This window comes from Symsagittifera roscoffensis, chromosome 7 (assembly GCF_963678635.1).
Source record: "Symsagittifera roscoffensis chromosome 7, txSymRosc1.1, whole genome shotgun sequence".
NCBI classification, from domain to species: domain Eukaryota; kingdom Metazoa; phylum Xenacoelomorpha; order Acoela; family Convolutidae; genus Symsagittifera; species Symsagittifera roscoffensis.
In genome coordinates, this window is record NC_087068.1 from 15,499,911 (window position 1) to 15,516,237 (window position 16,327).

The 16,327-nt window shown below is 35.8% G+C and overlaps 1 protein-coding gene across 1 annotated transcript in view; it reads right to left on the minus strand.

Annotated features, from left to right (window-relative positions):
* Positions 1–13,870: 13,870 nt before the first annotated feature.
* The window catches only part of LOC134851639 (innexin-7-like), a 73,605-nt gene continuing 71,148 nt past the window's right edge, over positions 13,871–16,327 (minus strand). The window contains exons 11-13 of the mRNA XM_063867812.1: positions 15,830–15,950; positions 15,318–15,536; positions 13,871–14,916 (exon numbers count right to left, since the gene is read on the minus strand). Of these exons, the coding sequence (XP_063723882.1) occupies positions 14,519–14,916; positions 15,318–15,536; positions 15,830–15,950 (738 nt within the window). The 3' untranslated portion in view covers positions 13,871–14,518. The remainder of the gene's footprint in view (positions 14,917–15,317; positions 15,537–15,829; positions 15,951–16,327) is intronic.

Below are 16,327 nucleotides of genomic sequence, written 5' to 3' on the forward strand. Positions count from 1 at the left end.
CGCTATCTGTTGATTCACAATTAATGTGATTTAATTGTAATTCAGTACTTTCTGTATTATCGATACCAGGAGGGTCTGAATTTGTTTCTTCAGTTGTTTGTACTTGATTATTTGCCTTTGATGTTTTGGTGTGTTGCTTCTATTTTTATTTTGCGAATTGTGGTAACGGTTGTTATTCCGATGAGGGGATTGGGAATAGTTTCTCTATCGATTGTTATAGTTTGAATTCCTATTTTGCGAGTTATCTCGTAATCTATTTGGTTATTGGGTCTTTGATAGTTTGATTTGTTGTTTGAATTATTTGTTGATCTGTTGTTTTGATAATGTTGATTTCGATTATTTAATTAGCTCCTATTTCTATTGTTAGAATAATTCCTGTTTCTATTATAAGATGAGTTTCGTGATCTGTCATTTGAATAGTGTCTATTCCTAGAGTTTGAATGGGAACTGGTATCAAATGAATAGTCTCGTCTGTTCGAATTTGATCGTGAATCGATACTGATTATTTTGACTATTTGATCGACTATATCTATTTTGAGAGAAATTTCGTGAATTTCTTTGTTCTGGTGATCTGCCTCTATAACTATAGTAGTAAGGTGATTGATTTCTTGAATAATTGGAATTGTTTGAAGGTGGTTTTCCAGAGCTATTATTACTGTGAATATTTTTATTTGGTAAATTTTGGTCTTTTTTCATGTATTGATAAAATGACTTATTTGTTTCTTTATACTTTTGTGGTTTCATTTGGTTATCTTGCTGTTTTTCTCGACACTCGGCAATGCTGTGTCCGTATCTGCGGCAAAAATTACACCGTTTTTTGAAAAATGGTTTGCCTTTAAAATTTGAATTTTTCTCATAGATGTTCAAAGTTTCAGTGATTTTTTTTCTGATAAATCTACGTCTGAATCATGTATGTAATTTATGTGTGTAGTATTTGTTTGGATTCTATTAACGTATTGTAATTAAGAGTCTCTGTTTCTTCGAGTTTCATTGTTATTTCAGCTTGTTCTAGTTTATCGACTAATTTTCTAAAATCCAAATTGGGTTCTCGAATTGAGGAAGGATGTGATGCTCTCTTTTTATTTGCTATTTTTCTTAATTCAGGTGTTAGAGTTATCTTAAGATTTCTGTCATTTTTGTGTTTTTTAATCATGAGTATTAAGTGCATATGCTTTTCGAACTAGTGTTTCGATTCTTACTGTTTGATTGTTTCGCTTGGTAATCTGCAAATTTCATTACATAAAACTCTTTGATGTTGTTTGTTTCTTTCAGAATCGAACAATTTTGAAAACCCTTGTGTGTTTTTTTTCCAATTTGATTTTTTGTCTGTAGGTAAAACTGAAAACGATTTTTGACCTAAGCCATCAAGCGTTGTTTGGATTAACACTGTGCGTCTATGTATCCAATTTTGGTGAAGTGGTGTGTTTATTGGTTCAGATCCTATATTTAAAATTGAATTTGCTGTGACTGCATTTAAATAATCTTCTACAGAATCTTCAGGATCTGTGCCCTGATTACCATTAATGGTTTATTTGATGTTATTGACGATCCACCCATCAGGTATGGTTTCATTGTCATTTGTAATGATTTTGCGGCATTTGGTATTTGTGAGAAGTTTGTAAGTTGACTTTTTGTATTGATGTTGTATTCATGTTGTTGTAATTAATATGGTAACGGAATTTCATTTTCCATTTGTGTTGGTTAATAAGAATGTGTACTGACAGGTTTTTGTATTTGCATTGATTGATAGGGTTGCGTACTAGTTGGGTTTTGCATTTGCAATTGTTGGTGAGTTTGTGAACTAGCTGAATTTTGTGGGTAAAAATTGTGGATGCATGATTTTGTCGAGATTTTTGTACACGGTGTTCTTGTGTATATGGTGCAAAAAATCTGGTTGATAGTAGTCGTCATCATCTGATGACAAATAGTTAGGTGTATAATAAGGTGTTTGTTGTTTATTTCGTTTTGTTGAAAATATGGGTAATTTTCACTCTTATCTTGTGAAGTATAAGGGTAGTCATGAAAATTTACTGAAATTGATGATGTTTGTGGTAAATTCGATGTTTGTGAAAATAAATGATTTTGCGTATTTATTCGGGTGGATGAGTTGTTTGTGGTCGGTTGACATAATTATAATTGTGTTCTGCAAAATTATTCTTGTGAATGTTTTTCGTTTTTTCGCTGCTTTCGTCATTGGTCTGTATGTTTGATAATCCATATTTGAATTTTTTGGAGCAAAGGAGGGTTTAACCGTGGATTGTAATGTTACCTGTGATAATATTGGGTTTTTAGGTTTGGCGTTGTAAGATTTGGGTGTATTAGTGATATACTTTGTTGTGTTGTTGTTACTATTGTTTCGACTATTCTTCATTCACGAAATGTCATGGTGTTTGAATATCCTGTTGGGTAACATTTCTAGTTCCATTTAGATTTTCTTGTTGTGCAACAGTTGAGTATGAACTTTTATTGCCTTTTTGATCAGTTAAAAATGAATTATAGTTTAGAGTTGTTGTGTATATTGTGAGTGGAATTACTTTTACGTAGTCTTGTGAATAGAGATTGTATTAATTGCTTGACTTGGGATATCTATCGGGATGTTCAAAAATAGTGGGTGAGACCAATCGGGATCCCAAACATAATCTGATTGATCTGATAAGACAGTGTCGTTATTCGTACTTAGGGGTCTCAAATTTTCTCTTGCTTGTGAAATTAAATCAATATTATGTGTGAAATAATGAAAAATAAACCATGCTAAAAGTTTTTTAGGTCGTGTTTAACATTGTTGGATAAATTTTCACGGATTGTATCTAGAAATTCTGAAAATGCTGCAACTTCATTTCTTACGTTCCTTCGTGTGCCTTGATGTTTGAACTGCTAAAGTACTTTGGGTTGTACTATTATAGATAAATAACTATATGTTATTGAGAATACATCATTAGTAAATAGTGAATTTGCTCTCTGTGGTTTTGATGTTATATGTTTTTTATGTATTCTGCGAATACTTTTGAAATTTTTTTAATCTACATCTTCTGTTTGAATTGTTTATTTACAATGAAATTTACTTGGTGAACTAATTTCTAGATGATAGACTCCAGACTGTTGTTGTATATTACATATTCCTTTTAAATAGTGATCGTCAATTTGTCTTTTGATTTTTATTTCTGGAAATTCTGTTTTGAATGGGCTATTTCCTCGTTCAATTAAATTTGCAATTAAATTTTGGCAAAATTGTATCTGTCCTCTATCATCAGTTAGTGAATTGATAAAAAATGGGAGCAAAGAGTTTTCGTCTTGACTTTCTTCATTTTGGTCCATTTCTGTGTTTGATGACTGTTAATGCGTAATGTTCATTGTGTTTTATTGGTTGATTCCAATTGTATAGACGTACTGGTTTGTTTTTGTATGTCTTTTTTTGTTCTTCGTTTTCCTTGTATTGATGAATGTGATGTGGATTTTGAGACAGAAAATAACATTGGTTTTTGATCGGGTAGTATTTGTTGCCTGAGTCTTTTAATTTGTGAAGTGTATCTAAATTACTGGCTTCTGATTCGGAGACAGCGTTTCTTCGCTTTGAAAATCTCTTTCGCGTAATTTGTCTTTGTTTACTTAAAATTTTTATCTTTATTGTTTGTCTTTTCGTTCGAATATATCCTATGGTTTGTTTGTGTGGAGTGATTACGAGATCGTATTTTTCCTTTTTGATTTCACAATTAAGTAGTACAATTGTTTGTTTATTTCCTAAATTGTTTGGTGACATAAGGTTTAGGATGATGGGTGCAAGATTGTTATTAGTGATTTTAATATCCTTGACTGTTAGTCCTTACAGTTTTTTGAGGTTCGATCCACAGGGTTCAGGTATAATTAAAAGGCAAGTAGTTCCTTAGAGACAATTTTAAACTTACTAAGTTTAAGTATTAGCCTGGGTCAGGTAAGAAGGGGGATTAAGTGAAGGATGAATAGCCAAATTTTTTCACTGTTTATCCAAATTAGAATGTTTAGTTTGTTTGAAAATCTCTATTAGTCCTGGGTCTGAGAAAGGGTTGGATAGTGAATCGACGTTTGAGGTCGTTAGACACTTAATAATTGGGTGGGGGAGAACAAAATTGTTCTATTGGATTCAAGGATAAGCCTTGATGATCAGGATATAAATTTAATGATTTAAAGTTAGTTAAAATAAATGTTAAAAAGAAAATGTTAATCAAGGAAAGTTTTGATGGTCTATTTTAATTTTAAATAAATTTAAGTTAACGAAGGTAAAATTTAGGATAGGCCTTCAGAAATGATTTTAAGTTTAATTGATAGAAAAAGTTAGTTTTGGATGATGTTAGTGGTTTTATGATTGCTGTTATGTTTAGGTGATGAAGCTGGAGATGACGGGATGATTTATATATTCTAACAATTTTTGATCATACTAACTAATTTTCATAATTTTATATTCAATAAGTATTTTTTATCAAATATCTTTTTTGAATTTTACTGCAGTTTTAGGGGAAACGATTAGAGGTGTTTTTATCAATCGTTATTGTACAATAGTAGGTTTAGCTCCTTTAATGATCATTGAAGATCTTTCTTCAAGGTTTCTATGTCTGCAAATGAAAATCTAAATTCATTGCTAATAAAATTCTAAATATAAAAGTTTGTGTTGGCTTTTGCCGTACGACAATGAAACTTAATTGGTTAGTATTAAATGTTTTATAGTGATAAAATATCAAATATTAAAATATAGTTTAGATCTGGTTCCAGCAGTTTTGTTTAATAACGTTATAATATTGCCGGCGTGTGAGCTCCATAGATCAGTAGCCGAGGAAAACAGGTGGCACACACAAAAAATTTATATCTCTCGGTTTTGCATATGAGCTGCAGTTGAAAATATCGGACGGGCATGCATATGGTGATTGAGCGTACATATCAGGCTGGTGTATAAATCGAGCAACTTCCAGACATAGGCTTCTGCATGGGGGGACAATTTGCACCCAGGAAGTGTGGTTTGCAACATGATTTTTCGTTACATCTAAGCACACAGGCCACAAAAGTGAACAAAAAAATCTGAAACTATTATGATGTGGCCAAAGACAGTTGTGGAAAAGGGTCCAAACGTTATTTCTGTATAGTTTTTTCAAACCAAATAAATCTCTTTCAAATGAATTTGTTGATGACAGCATGCTACATGCCATAGGACGTGGATCCAAGCTGGCTTTTGGATAATTAATGCACCGACCAGGAAATGGTTTTCCTGTAATTTCCGTTTTATGTTCAACTTCATGACATCTTGTAATAAACACAATGAAATAGACTGCGAAAATGTTCCGCAGATACATCATTTTGCTTTATTCGTTAAAGAAACAGAACGAAAATTTAACAAGAATTAAAAGCAATGAAGCTCGATATAAAAGCTAATTTGGCTTTAAAAGAGATAAGATTTTATCTGAAGAATTGGGTGAAGCGAAACTATTTGTTTGACAGACAGACGGACATACATGTAACTACAAGAGCAGATCTGTCTATTTAATAGATAAAACAGTGTCAAAGTGGTCCTATTGACAAAAGTGCTTGTAATACAATTAAATTGAATAAGAAAAAATGCCATCATGAAATTCAACGCTATTTATATATTAAAAATATGATGGAAAAATACAAATTTTAGAGTTTTAAAAGTATGCTTATATATATTTTTTAGAGATTTGAGTTATATTTTGTGAGTAGTTTCCACAAACTAATTTTATGAATTGCTGGAGTTTCATTAATTTTGTCTTACATTTAACTCATTCAGAAAACCAGGCTTTACAAATTTCTTTAACAAGACTTGTTTTTTAGTGAATAAATCGGATCGGTGTCCCACTCTTCAACCCCACGATATTTAATCCCCTATGTTTACACGCCCTATATTCTAACCCCGTAACAAGACAACCCCAGTACAATTTAACCCTCTTTTAATGACGATAAGTTGTTTCAATTGAAGTCCTTTTTATAAATACAGGAGTAGTCCAATTAAATGTACTAATTGAAGCCTGAAAAGCTAGTCTTAATTCACTTGATGCCTCTAGCATCTAAAAAATAATTGCATTTAGATTAGTTAGAGAAACAATCCCTCACTCACGCGTTTAGAACATGGTGCTTATTGAAGGCAACAAAAGACGTTTGTGAGTTTTATAAAAAATCATACTGCCTATTTCTTTAACCATTGTTAAGCCAGACTATCAGATCAGATATAATGTTTGAAGCGTCTTTCCGTTTTATTTTGTCTTCGAACGACAAACAAATGCTAGTAGTATCAGGCCACAAGTACTACCTTAAACGCAAAAACAAGACAACTACAGGTTTGAACTGCTCGAAGTACCAACATCATAAAAGCCGCGCAACAGCAATTACAGACGGAGAACATTTAATTGAAACGATGGGTGAACATAATCGCGATATTTCTACGGGCAAACCTGATGCTCGACCGGTTTTGAAAAACATCAAGGATCTGTGCGATAGTAATACCCCAATTGTTGCAGTCGCAACCGCCATTCAGTCCATTACAGACAACATTGCCACTCAACTAGCCATATAAACCAAAGAAAACTTAGTTCGCACCGCACAACGAGTGCGCAAGCAACGAGAAGAAGTCTTGCCAGTCTCCTCAGCAACCAGAAGTACCCGAACTTTTCAAGAATTTTATAAGATTCGACAGTGGGCAAAATGATCGCGAAAGAATTATTTTATTCGGCGACCCTGAAATGCTACGTGCGCTTGAAAAATCTAAGCTTTGGTTGGCTAATGGAAATTTCAAAGTCACCCCGAAAATGTTTTATCTACTTTACTCTATACACATTAGTATTTCAGGAATAGCCCTCGCTTGCATATATGCATTCCTGTCAAAAAACAGAAAAAAAACGTACCACCGTTTCTCAGAAGCCCTAAAAACACTAGTCCCTGATAAAAAACCTGAAAAATTTTTACTGGATTTTGAGCAGGCTGCTATTCAAGCGAATCAGAAAAATTTTCCCGAGTCCAAGCTGTCGGGATGTTTCTTTCATCTTTCACAAAATTTTATGCGAAAAATTGCGAAGCTCGGATTGAAAGAAGATTAGGAAAGAAATCACCAGTTCGTTTTACCACTCAAAATGTTACCCGCTTTGGCTTTTCAAAAAGAAGAAGAAATAGAAAATATATATATACCATAAAATAGTGGAGGAAATTCAAATTGTTTGCGATCGCACCATAAAAGAGTCGACAAAACAGCAAAAGTTGACGAGATTTGCCTTTATTGTGGGTCTAACTACTTAAAAAGTCTAGTCCCGAATCGAGAAGTCCTATTTTCCCCTTCATTATGGAATCAAAGGGATGCCGCATCATTGGGTTTGGCCAGAACAAAAAGTTTTTTTGGAGGGCTGGCATTATGGCATACAGTCATAATGGATCGCATCCCAGTATATGAAAAGTGATTGCAATTTAGCAAAAAGACGCTTCCGTCCAAAAACTTAATTTATATAACGCCTCGATTGGGCACCAATTTACGTAAAAGAAAAAATACCGGGTGCTCAACGAAAAAATGCAGAATATTTTGCAGGTTTTCGGGAGAAAAAAAAGATTTGCATTTCTTTCGCACTATGGCGAACTTGAGTTAAACATTGGATCTTCGGTTTTTTGTATTTATTTTTTCAATTTAAAACTGTTTGCCATTTTTTTTGAGAATTGAGAAAAGTCGTCTCCTTGCAGCCTCCCGAAGACGTAAAAAAAACGCATTGACTTGACTCGCATTTGAAAAATGGTGTCTCTAGCAATTTAATCCCGGAAGAATCGCTCCTTTGGATGGTACGCTAGGTTGGGACTAGGGGCTGGTAAACCCTTTAGACGCTGCGTTGTATGCCGACAGTTCAAAAAAAGTTGACAAAGATTAGATGGTTCGAAAAAATAGTTAAGTTTTCAAAAAAAATGATCGGTATTTCAGTTTAAAATGGTCCGCTTAGATCAACTTTTGGGTCACAACCAGTTTTCTTTTCTTTTTTCATTTAAATTCAGCCAAGGAGTTACTGGCAGGAACTGTTTCATGATCAAGTTCAGGTTTGGAAAAATCTAATCAGTTTTGGTTACTTTTTTGAATCATGTCGGTCGGATTCGTTTTCAAGTTCATATCAAAGTCTAGACTATCGGCAAGGTCATTTCTGTTCAAATCTAAAACGCATTTAGCAGCGTGCCAGTTAATTCATTTTGGTTCCAAAATTTTTCGAATTTAAAGCTTGGATGTTTACCGACGATATGGTTCCGAATCCCTTTCAAGTAAGTTTCACTTTGATTCTAACAATTGGAATTAAAAAGGGGTTAAATTGTAGTGGGGTTATCTAATTTCGGGGTTATATGAGAGGGGGTTAAGAAAAAGGGGGTTGAAAAACAAGGGGTGATAAGCTTGGGAACCGAATAAATCAAAGACCAGTAGCAAGCAAATATTTGTTATGAAAAATTAGTAGGAAGTGTATCTATCAAAGGTTTCTCATGACATTTAGAATTGTTTTAATTAAGTTTATTGCATTTATGCCACTTTTACTAAAATTTGACACTACTGCGGATTTATAAAGTTTAAAAAAACTGCAGTAACGGCAGATAAAGCCGTAAAAGATATTCAATGACTGGTTTCTTTTTTGTTCTTTTTTTTCACATGTTCTACTAATGTGAACTGATAATTTTCAATAGCTAGATACCAGGTAGCTAATAATGAAATAAATGCTAGTTATTGAACTTCCAAAGATAATAATTGTATCATAACACCTGGCATATTGCTCGTGTTGGCTGACATCCTTAGGGATAAAACTATATAAAACTATGAGATATAGAGAGTTGCAAAAAGTTCGGACAGACAGAAATAATTAAAAAGAGCAACTGTCTAGACATCAACCGAAACTAAAACTGAAATAAACATAGCATCGAAAGTTCATAAAGCAGAGTTACGGGATCTACTTAACAATCCCCACTTTCAAGAAAGGGGAGGAGGTTGTTAATTAGATTATTGGCAGCGAACTTTCGACCAATCAGAATGCAGCAAAATTCGAGTTTACATACAATGCTCTAGTGCGAATTTACTGTTTTTATTTACAGGGGTGGATTTTATTTAGTAAATACAATAGGGGAAGGGAGGGGGGGGGTGAGATTGTTAAGTAGATCTGAGTTTCGCTCAAATTCTATAACCACGGCGGGCAATTGCATCTGAAGCGTCGAGCTGTTTTATAGTAAAATCTGGATGCACATCGCAGTATTTAAAAATTAGGCTCGCATAATCATCGGATAACCGACAATCTCGCATTTTGAATTTGGTCTGACAAAAAATTCAAGGTTGTTCGGCTTCAGATTTTGCATGCAAAAAAGCGTCGAAAAGCACTGATTGCTCATTTTAATTAATTCTGTCTGTCCGAACTTTTTGCTACTAATTATACTTGCATGTAAGCTTACGAAAATTTGTTGTTCTCTATGTACGTACATTGTTTAAGAAAAATTCAGTTCTACACTTTCAACTTTTGATGAAAACTTTTGGTTGACAAATTATTCTCATTTAAGTCAATTTGATGTGCTAAAAATTCAAATTGAACGTTACTAGACGAGTTTTTTTGTGACAAGTTTCTGGTTAAAACTGAGTTAATTTTATTAGGGGATTTTTCCGTGTGATGCAAACCCCGCATAGATTGAGAGCTTCAAAAATACCAGAACATAACGTCACAAACATAAAATTGATACTTTGAAAAATACAAAAAACTGTTCAAAGGACATGAATTGCCAATTTTTAAACAAGTGTAATGTCAGGAATTTTTAGGAAAAATTTTGAATATATACATCATTTTTATAGGTGGATGTACATTGTACGCAAAAGTTTTCAGTTTTCAATTTTTGCTCGAAATTTTTTATTGAAAATTTATTTTCATAGAAATTATTCAGATAGGCTGAAAGTAATGCTTCTCGATTAGGGTTGTTGAAAACTTTCAGGTTACATTTTTTCTTATAAAAGTTTTGGATGGGATAATAAACCCTCAACAATTGAGTAGTTTAAAAAAATACAAGAACCAATAAGTCACAAATGTGACAATAACTCTTTGAAAAAGGCAACAAATTTGTCCAATGGACATTTCAATGAAAATTTCAGCCATGAGTTGTCGAGAAAAGTTCAACTAGAATGTATGGAAAGTTGGCAAATGTGCAAACCTTAACTTCTTTTTAATTGAGAATGGGTTCTACTTCTATAAGTTTTAATTATTTTATATAAAAGTTTATCGAAAAAAAACTTTCTTTTTCAACGGATATATTGGAAATAATTTTGGAAAAAATTAGCTAAAAGTTTTGGCAAACTTGAAAAAATCATCCTTTTTTAGTCAAAGTGACATGTAAATTTTTTGATTTCTTAGAGAAAGGGTGATTGAAAAACGTTTAATACCTGAAGTTTTTGATTGGATATTACAATAGAAATCATGCAAACCAATTTGATTCTGCTTCAAAGTAATGATATTGTCGAAAACTCTAGGCCAATCCAATCAATCAGAGTTTCAGTTAATTCGAAAAATACAATTTATATTTTTGAAAGTAAGTGTGCAACTAAAGATTTGAAGTCTGGTTTCAGATGACCAAATTGTTCCAAAAAGTTAAAATTTCATACTTTCATGACATCCAGGGGTTGATTAGGTTGGTTGCAATGGGCGGGGCGAGCGGTGCAATTTGATCTTTTGACTATGTTACTTCTGTGGGAGGTGCGCGTGACAAAAAAAATAATTTTTGCCAAAATAACCCCAGCAGTGCCCACAAACCTCGTGTTGTACAAAAAGTGGGCAAAACGGGGTCTTTAGAGTGTTCTGGTAGAGCTTGAAATATAATTTCAAATTAAAAGTTGACAAAACATTTGACAATTCCCCCTCGAATAATGTTTAGATCAGCTCCTGCTGATATCTATTACTCAAAGCTGAAGTTTCCATCCAAACTTAGTTCTCAAATTAAACGACAAACTAATCAATAAACTCCATGAAAAAAGCGAAATTCATTACGGATAGCCGAATCCGACCGAAAAACAAACACAATTTAGCAATGTTTTTTGCTCGTGTGGCCATGAGTAGATCTGAGTAAAACCTTCGACAGTAGCAAGAGTTTAATACGCACAGTTGACAACAGTTTTTATCTAAAAAAAGCAAAAAACAAAAATTAAAATAAAAAATCAAAACAATCTTTCGATCGCCTAAGATTAAAAAAAAACGTTAAGAAAATTTACAAAAATGAAAACTTTTGGAGTAAACCAAGTTCTGACGTCTTCTTCTCGTTTTGAAGGCCTGCTTGCTTGCTTTAATTGCTCAAATTAGACAAAAAAACTAGATTTTTATACTGGATTTTGTATTTTATGGGAAATCGAAGTAAGACTGCCGAGCATTAAGGTCAGGATACTCCACGGTCAGACAAATCGATTGAACAAAATCATGTCAACTAGTAATCATAATCTAATTAATTAGTCTAATGGTAATCAGAGGCCAGCCTATGACACCAAGATGCAGCCTATGACATCCAGAACAGTGTTGCTTCAGCAGAGAAAAACAACCAAAAAATTGTACGCAACTGGCGTTGGTCCTAAACAACAGTACGCTGATGCACATAAGGAATGATTGCGTACGAACAAACGGCTATTGCGATGGGACTAAAAGTCAAGAGAAGTTTTACTGTGTAGAGAGGTCGACGGATCAGAGGAGGGTCCTGCTGATACATCCATTCGCAGCGACGAGACGATGACGACGTAGGGCGAAGCTGAAGAGGCAATCACGGAGACAGTGTTTTGCGCTCTGGTGATCAATGAGCTGCCTGAAAGCAATGAGCATTTTGTGGTGCAAAAGAGCTTTCAACAAGGAAGAAGTAAGAAGCTTAAAGTAGTGGCTGCTATATGTGCGGTCACAAGAGGCATATGGCGGGGGATTGCCAAGCTAGAAGTGACACAATGAGCAATAAAGTGCTTGAGCTAGTGGGTCGAATGAAACCAATGGGGCAGGCGCAAGAAAAAATATTTCAGATATGAGCATCATGGTTCTTTCGCAAGAGACTGCCCACAGGGAAAGACAGGGTCCTTTGGTTCTTGTGTAACTATTTTAAGGAATGGTGACGATCTCATTGTGGATACGATATGCACTGATCATGTGATTTGCTACAGGGTTGTCTTTTTTTACCTTTGGGAGCCTGAACAAAGGGATAACTCTGAAGAACTCCAACGGCAATTGTCAAAGGTTGAGAGCAACGGATCAGTGTAAATAGGCACCTACCACGACGTGGAATTACTTGGAGAATTACTTTTTTGACGACATGCTGTTTGCCCCGAGTGAAAGTGTCAAATTGAAAAATGTGAGCTCAGAAATATCTAGATAGTGAGTTTTCAATTTTGTCGCAGATACTTCTCATGTACTGGCAACAGATGGTGAACAGGTACAGATGAAGCAGCATGACAAGTTTTTTCTTCTAAAGTTCACCATTTGGAGAAATCCGATGACTCTGGTGGTGAAGACAAAGAGGCAGACCAGTGATGCAATGCTCGGTCACCGATCACTGGAGGCACATCAACAAGCAAGATCCTTCATCACTTGTGAAAGTAGTTGGGACAAATTTTTGCGAAGCGTGAACTGCTTCCAAGATGCGTGCAAAAGCAGTGCTAAAGTAGGCTGGCAGCAGAGCATCGACAGTTTGGCACTGGGTCTTCAGTGACCTCCAGGGAATACTTGAAGAACTAAGTTTGACTAATTTCGACTCGCTGATTGGATATATGTGGCGAAATATGTTGATATTTCACTGAAGATCCAAGAATTGTGGCTGAGAATGAAATGCCTAAGACAGGACAACGGAAATTTTTTTCTTTAGATGCCTCCAGGATATCTAGTAAAGAATACCAGGTAACTCATTAGTTCACAGTGAAAAACAACCCTCAACAGTATGGAGTAGCAGAGCGTTACAGCAGAGTGATCAACGAGATTACTTGAGGACTACTAGCCAATGAAAAGTTACCGAAATTGTTTTGGGTGCGTTCATTGTCGGCAGCTGTGGAGGCTTACAATTGTTCCCTACATCCAGTAATGATATCACCGACGCATGTGCTCTATGAAAAAATGTTAGACGTGTGCTGTTTGCGTGTGTTCAGATGCCTGGCGTACTATCTCGATTGGGTCGTTCTATCTAGACGGAAAATGAAAAAAAAAGGTAGGAAGAGCAAGCTGATTGATTACGATGTTGAGAGCGTTTTAGTGGATAATTCGAAATAAAAAACGAGTGGTGCGAGCAGAGTGGATGACATTAATTGAGTGCACGATCCAGACGACTTCATTGTTGATAGTCAGCCATCGCAAACACTGGAGCTGTCAGTCAACTATTAGTCTATACGATTTGGCCTACACCCATGCTTCCAATTGAGGTGATTGGAACTCACGAGCCAAGGTGCTATTCAGTAGAAGTGTCTGGACCCAAAAGTAGCAGTGGCTGACAGCAATGGCTTTTGAGGTGAAGCCTAGGGAAGCCATAGCAAGCAGAGAAGCAAACAGAGTCCTTCACCCTAGCTAGTATGACTTAATTTTACCGCTTGCTGGCTAATGCGGGCAGAGCGCACCGAGTCGCTGCGAAAATTTTGATATCCTAAACGTAGCAACGATTTGAAGCTGCGGTACACCAAGGACGCCTCGCGGGGATGGTGCGCACTATATGAATTTTTATTACAGTTCGAGTCAGGACTGCGAATTAAGAGGCCAGACTATTCCAAACTCAGACAAATTTATTGAACAGAATCTGTTTGGAGGTCAATTAATCAAGCCTGTTGAAACTCAGGCAAGTTCAACTAGAGATCACAAACTAAAGAGTTAGTCTTTACTCAATTGACTCATCAGTTCTTTTGTGATATGCTTAGCTTGTGCTACTTTCTCAATTCATTCTCCAACAATCGCTACTTCTTTTGCTTAAACTATTCAAACCTTAGATCCAATTTCAATCTCTAACCCTTGTTGCTCTTACTCTGATTTTTAACGCAAGGAGTTTCATATGGTATATCAGTCGACCCCTTCCGAAGATTATTTGTGGAAGTTGATTTTGGGTGGAGAACAAAAAGCTGAAACACACTCGAAAAAATTGCTCGAACAGAAGATTGTTTTTGGAACTGTGGTTGTCAATTGACGTCTCGCATTGGCAAATGAGAAACGTTTTAGATTTTGAGAAAACTCCTTTCTTTGTTTCACAAATTGAAAAATAAATCGAAAACCTTGAAACAGCTATATAAAATTTTATAAATAATTTTTATCAAGCTAATATGCATGCAATTGTCAAACTTTGGTGCATTTAAACTGTAATTTTGCTATTTACTCAGTTTTGCAGTCAAAGCAAAAACTATCGAATCCTTTTAGAGTCGTTGGAATAAGGTAAAATAAATTGATGCCAGCGAATGATTTTTTTTTCTTATAAAAAGAAAGATGCCAGGAGTTGTTTTTTCGCTAGAGAATATGACGTTGAACCCTATATCACTGTATTTTTTTCTTTTTGAAACGTTTTTTTTTCTATTTCAGTCCTCTTTGTCTGGTTTCTGGTGACATTTTTCCTCCACGAATGTCGAATACGGAGGCGGCGGAGGTGCCGACGGACCATGACGACCTCCAGATCCGCCTATAGTTGACTCGCCGAGACTCTGCAAAGGTCCCATGATTATTGGCCTCGGAAAGAAACCGCCTCGGCTCCCGGGAAACCCAATATTTTGTCTCGTCGGGAATCCTCTGAGGTTTTGGTCGCCAGCGCCTGTCTGTTGAAACTCTGGTCGTCTGGACACTCCTGATGCATCCGCGGGATCGTTGCTCAGGGCGGGGTAAATTGGTTGGTCTCGAGTTCTGTCGATTATCTCGGCGTTGCTCCCGCTACTATGTCCATTGTCACAGGAAAGAGAGCGAGAAAATCCTGATTTAGCCTCTGAAACAAGTAATGATTGTGCTTCAAATAGTGTCTTTCCTCTTGTTACAATCAAACTTTTTGTGGTTGAAAAAAATAATTTAGCAATTGAAAAGTGCTGTATCTACTTAAGAACTGCCACCCCTATTAATAAAAGCAGTAAATTAGCACTGAGCTTTCTATTGAGAATTAGAATTTTGCTGCATTCTGATTGGTCAAAAATGCGTTATTTTAATCTACTTAACAATTGCCCCCCCTTTTTTTAAAAGGGGGAGGGGGCAATTGTTAAGTAGATCCTTGCAAAGTATTTGTGATTCGAGAAAACAAAAAGGCAAAGACTGTAGAAGTTTTTTTTTCAAATTCTCGGATAAAAATGCGAATACTCTGATGAATTTATCGATTAGTAATAAAAACAAAAGTACTCGAGGGCAGCCCTGCAATGGCCTTCAACCTGTCCGAGAACCTCCCCTGCTGCTCCGACCCCGACTGTGCCCCCTGATCCCCCTTGTTCCTCCCCCTCCCCCTCGCCTCCCCCCTTCGCTTCATTCCCTCGTAGTCTTCACTCGCCATCTTCGAGTCCAAATGGCGGAAGAAACTGTTGCCTCTTCGAGATATTATTTGACCAGTTTGTCCCTGTTCGCCTAAGGAAACACAAGATGGGTTACATTTTCACAACGCTTAAGAACTTAAGCTAGGCACACAATTTTTTTGTTAACTTCAGGATTAAAACTTTCTAGAAAATTTTCTCGGGACGAGAAAAATGTTAGAAAAATTGCAATTTATCGGTATATTTGCACAGAGATGACCGGAAACTTCCTGTTAAACTTTTTATGGCTCTTTGCTTTAGACCTCTTTAGTAGATACAGGGACTAATGGATATATCAAAATAGTACAAAGGGGTCCCCCCTAAATCCGCTACTGAATATATATCTACCTTGTGCGCTGTCGTCTCTCTTGCCTCCGAACTTGGCGGTGAATCTCTTGCTGGCAGCTGTCTGCTGAGTCTGCGCAGGTGCATCCCCACTGTTCATCTGCTGCTCCACGTCCGCCGCTACCTGTTCAACACCACAGATTATCAGATTATTTGAATTATTACAGGCTTACTGCTCTGGAGGGTTTATTTTTTGGAAGGAAGACAAATCAGAAGTGGAAGTCAGGTATCTTGGAGGGAAGTTTGGGAGATGGTCAATTGTAATAGCATATTAAAGCCATAATGGCAGTGATATGGATTCAACTATTTATCTAAAATTGCTTAAGCTAGTTGTAGCTAATTCTTACAGCTAATTACTTTGTTAAATCCCCTCATTCTAACTAAAACATTGACCAAAAACTAAAAAAGGTGTTCTATTGTTTTCCTCATGTTTTTGTTGCACAACTGAATTGTTCAGAATATTATGGTCGGAACATACTGAACTAATTGCACGTCAACCCA